At 37.0% G+C, this 2,672-nt stretch overlaps 1 protein-coding gene across 4 annotated transcripts; it reads right to left on the bottom strand.

Moving 5' to 3' along the window:
* Positions 62-2,320, bottom strand: LOC107631455 (RING-H2 finger protein ATL47-like). 4 transcript variants are annotated; one of them, XM_021119660.1, is made up of 2 exons: positions 761-2,320; positions 62-506 (listed from the first exon to the last, which is right to left on the bottom strand). In XM_021119660.1, the coding sequence occupies exon 1, from the start codon at positions 1,753-1,755 to the stop codon at positions 775-777; it is 981 nt and encodes a 326-aa protein (XP_020975319.1). In that variant the 5' UTR covers positions 1,756-2,320; the 3' UTR covers positions 62-506; positions 761-774. The 4 variants fall into 4 exon arrangements, with proteins under 4 accessions (XP_020975319.1, XP_016190392.1, XP_016190391.1 ...); XM_016334906.2 differs by having other exon boundaries at positions 62-509; XM_016334905.2 differs by having other exon boundaries at positions 62-512.

Consider the following 2,672-nt stretch of genomic DNA (forward strand, 5'->3'; position numbering starts at 1 on the left):
AAAAAGAGAAATGTGTAATAATTAGATTGGTAGAACATAAGGAAAAAACTCCTTGACTTACTTTCCACCCATCTTTTCATATTAATAATGATCAAAATGTTAACCATGACATAGAAAAGGAATGGAAGAACGCTTTGCTTGTTTTCTTTCACTTCTTTTTAACCCAAACAAGTTTAAAATAAAAGCATGCCTCCGCAGAAAACCAAAGCATCCAAAAAGCAACTCCTAGTTTGACACTTACACTTTAGTTTCTTTCTTACTCATTGCAAGAAATTGCTGATAAATATCACTTTTGTCACTGAAATAAAAACATCACATGGCACCAAGGGACCACATTCTAAAATACTGTTGAAATCATCTCTTGTCATTGTGTTTTTTTGCTAATCACTACATTGATCTGTCTCTTCATTTTCCTCATAAGACCACAACAAGCAAAGCTTTTCTTTTTTTCTTCATTCAAGCAACCAAGTATAGCTTTTCTCGAAATTCAGGAACAAAACAGATGGCTACTTCTACAGAAATAGGATTTTGTAAAAAAAAAAACAAATAAAAAAATAATATTATTAATAAATAAAAAGTATGCTTTTCCTAACAAAAACTAGAAATTAACTCTGAACTCTCACCCAAAGGACATAGATTCTCAATTGATGTTTGTAGCATAATTTACAAGTATTATCAGTAAAAAAGTATAATCAAAGTATGAAAGATCTGAGAGTGAACTCATTGAAAATATGTTCTAAATCTGAGCAGTTTCATGTACCTTGATCCCTCTATTCATCCATGCAAAGTTGCAGTGACATGAGAATTACCCAAATGAATTTCTGGTGAGGAATTTGATACCTTATCCTTCCTAGACCATAGCCAAATCTTTGAAACAGAAAAGCTCTCACCTTTTCTAGCAATGTTGATCTTTTCCCCCTCAATATCCCCATCAATGGAAGAAGAATTTCCATACTGTGGAGCTAATCTTCCTTTCAATTTTCTCATACTGCCACTGGTGTCAGGGCATAAAGCCACTTGCAAATCTGAATCAGCAACCACATACTGAAAAGACCCCATTGAGAAGCACCTCCTCACATCAAAATTACTTGTGCTACTACTACTCTCTCCTTCACCTCTTCCCATGACCACACCTTCACCATTATTTGAGCTCCTGAATTTCCCAAGCCTAACAGAAAACACCCTTTTCCCACTCATTATGTGACTTTCTCCATGTTTGTTATTAGCAGAACCAGCCTCACCAACACCAACACCAACACCACTCCCTGAAACCCCATCTTCCCTTATTGGACCCTCAAATTCATAAACTGGGTTGTCAAATGCAAACCCTGGATCATAGAGGCTCCCTCTACAAAGGGGACAAGTTGAATTAGACATGAGCCATGTGTCTATGCAGTCAATGTGAAAAGCATGGTTACAAAGTGGAAGCAATCTCAGCATGTCTTGTTCTGAGAATTGACATAAGCAAACTGCGCAATCAAATGGTTCCTTCAAACCTATGATCTCTCTGTAGTAGAAAACTGGGAGAGCATCTATGAAGGCCTGATCCAAGCCTGAATCATGGAGATGGAAGAGTTGCTGTAACTGTCTCTGGTATGCATCAGGTTCAGACATGTCAGGGAACCTATTTGATTGTATAATTGACGAAGAAGAGGACCTTTGCCTCATAAGGAATCTAACAACCAATTGAATGATACCAGAGATCAAGAACACAATAGCTAAGATCACTATGATGAAAATCACTGCAGGGTTCATTCTAATTGTTTCTTGTAAGGGGAAGAACAAGAACAAGAAGAGGAAGAAGGTAAAGGTAGGATTTTGGGGATCTCGATAGCATCACTACTATGACAGATTTGGAAGTTAACCCAGTACATTCTAGAATACGTGGCTTGTGACTCTCAGTATTTGGATATTGCAACTATGTGTACAGCTTGATATGAAGTTGGAATCTTGCTTATTTGGGTGTTCAACCCAACTCAGACATTTTGACAAACAATGAACATGCACATAAAATCCTTGCACTTGCTGGAAGAAACAAAAAAATAAAAATTAAAGTTCCAAACTTTGGTGGAAAAACAAAAGGGTTATGATGTCTGGGGCAGTCACATTGAAGGGAAGTATGCTGGAGAAATTGGTTAAGGTTGTAGTTGACCTACCTTAATTGCAGGAAATCATCATTTCTCAGCTGTTATTCAGCTACCTGAGGACTCGACACTCACTCACTCGGGACTCTAAAGACACTTGCCTCTGACTCTCTCCCTGTCTCGGAGAATAATCAAATCAATAGCAAAAGAAGAGAAACGAGAGCTACTTCTATGATCCAAGCTTATATCATGTTGTCCCTACTCTAGGGCTTAGGGTCCTAGCCTCCTAGGCCTTTATTTTACATAAATTTTTTTTTTGGTTAATTGTGTAAGATATTTGAGTCATAACAGTAAATGGGCCCAATGTTGTAGTTAGTCAACATCACATGTTAAGCTTCAACCCAAAACACAAAATCTGTTATTGGATTTGTTTTGACTTTTGACTAAGAAGCCCAAATCCTAAACTAGAAAAGCCTATGTATCACACTTTTAGGGCCGAGAAAAATGAAACACCCATATACTATAGTTGTCATATGTACAAAAACAAAGCGTTACTTTAGTAGTCATATATCAGAATTCCAAACCTTT

Source organism: Arachis ipaensis, chromosome B03 (assembly GCF_000816755.2).
Source record: "Arachis ipaensis cultivar K30076 chromosome B03, Araip1.1, whole genome shotgun sequence".
Taxonomy (NCBI): Eukaryota; Viridiplantae; Streptophyta; class Magnoliopsida; order Fabales; family Fabaceae; genus Arachis; species Arachis ipaensis.

What these genes read in the sequence shown, in the direction of transcription:
- LOC107631455 (XM_021119660.1), bottom strand. Translation starts at nt 1,755, where the DNA reads ATGAACCCTGCAGTGATTTTCATCATAGTGATCTTAGCTATTGTGTTC.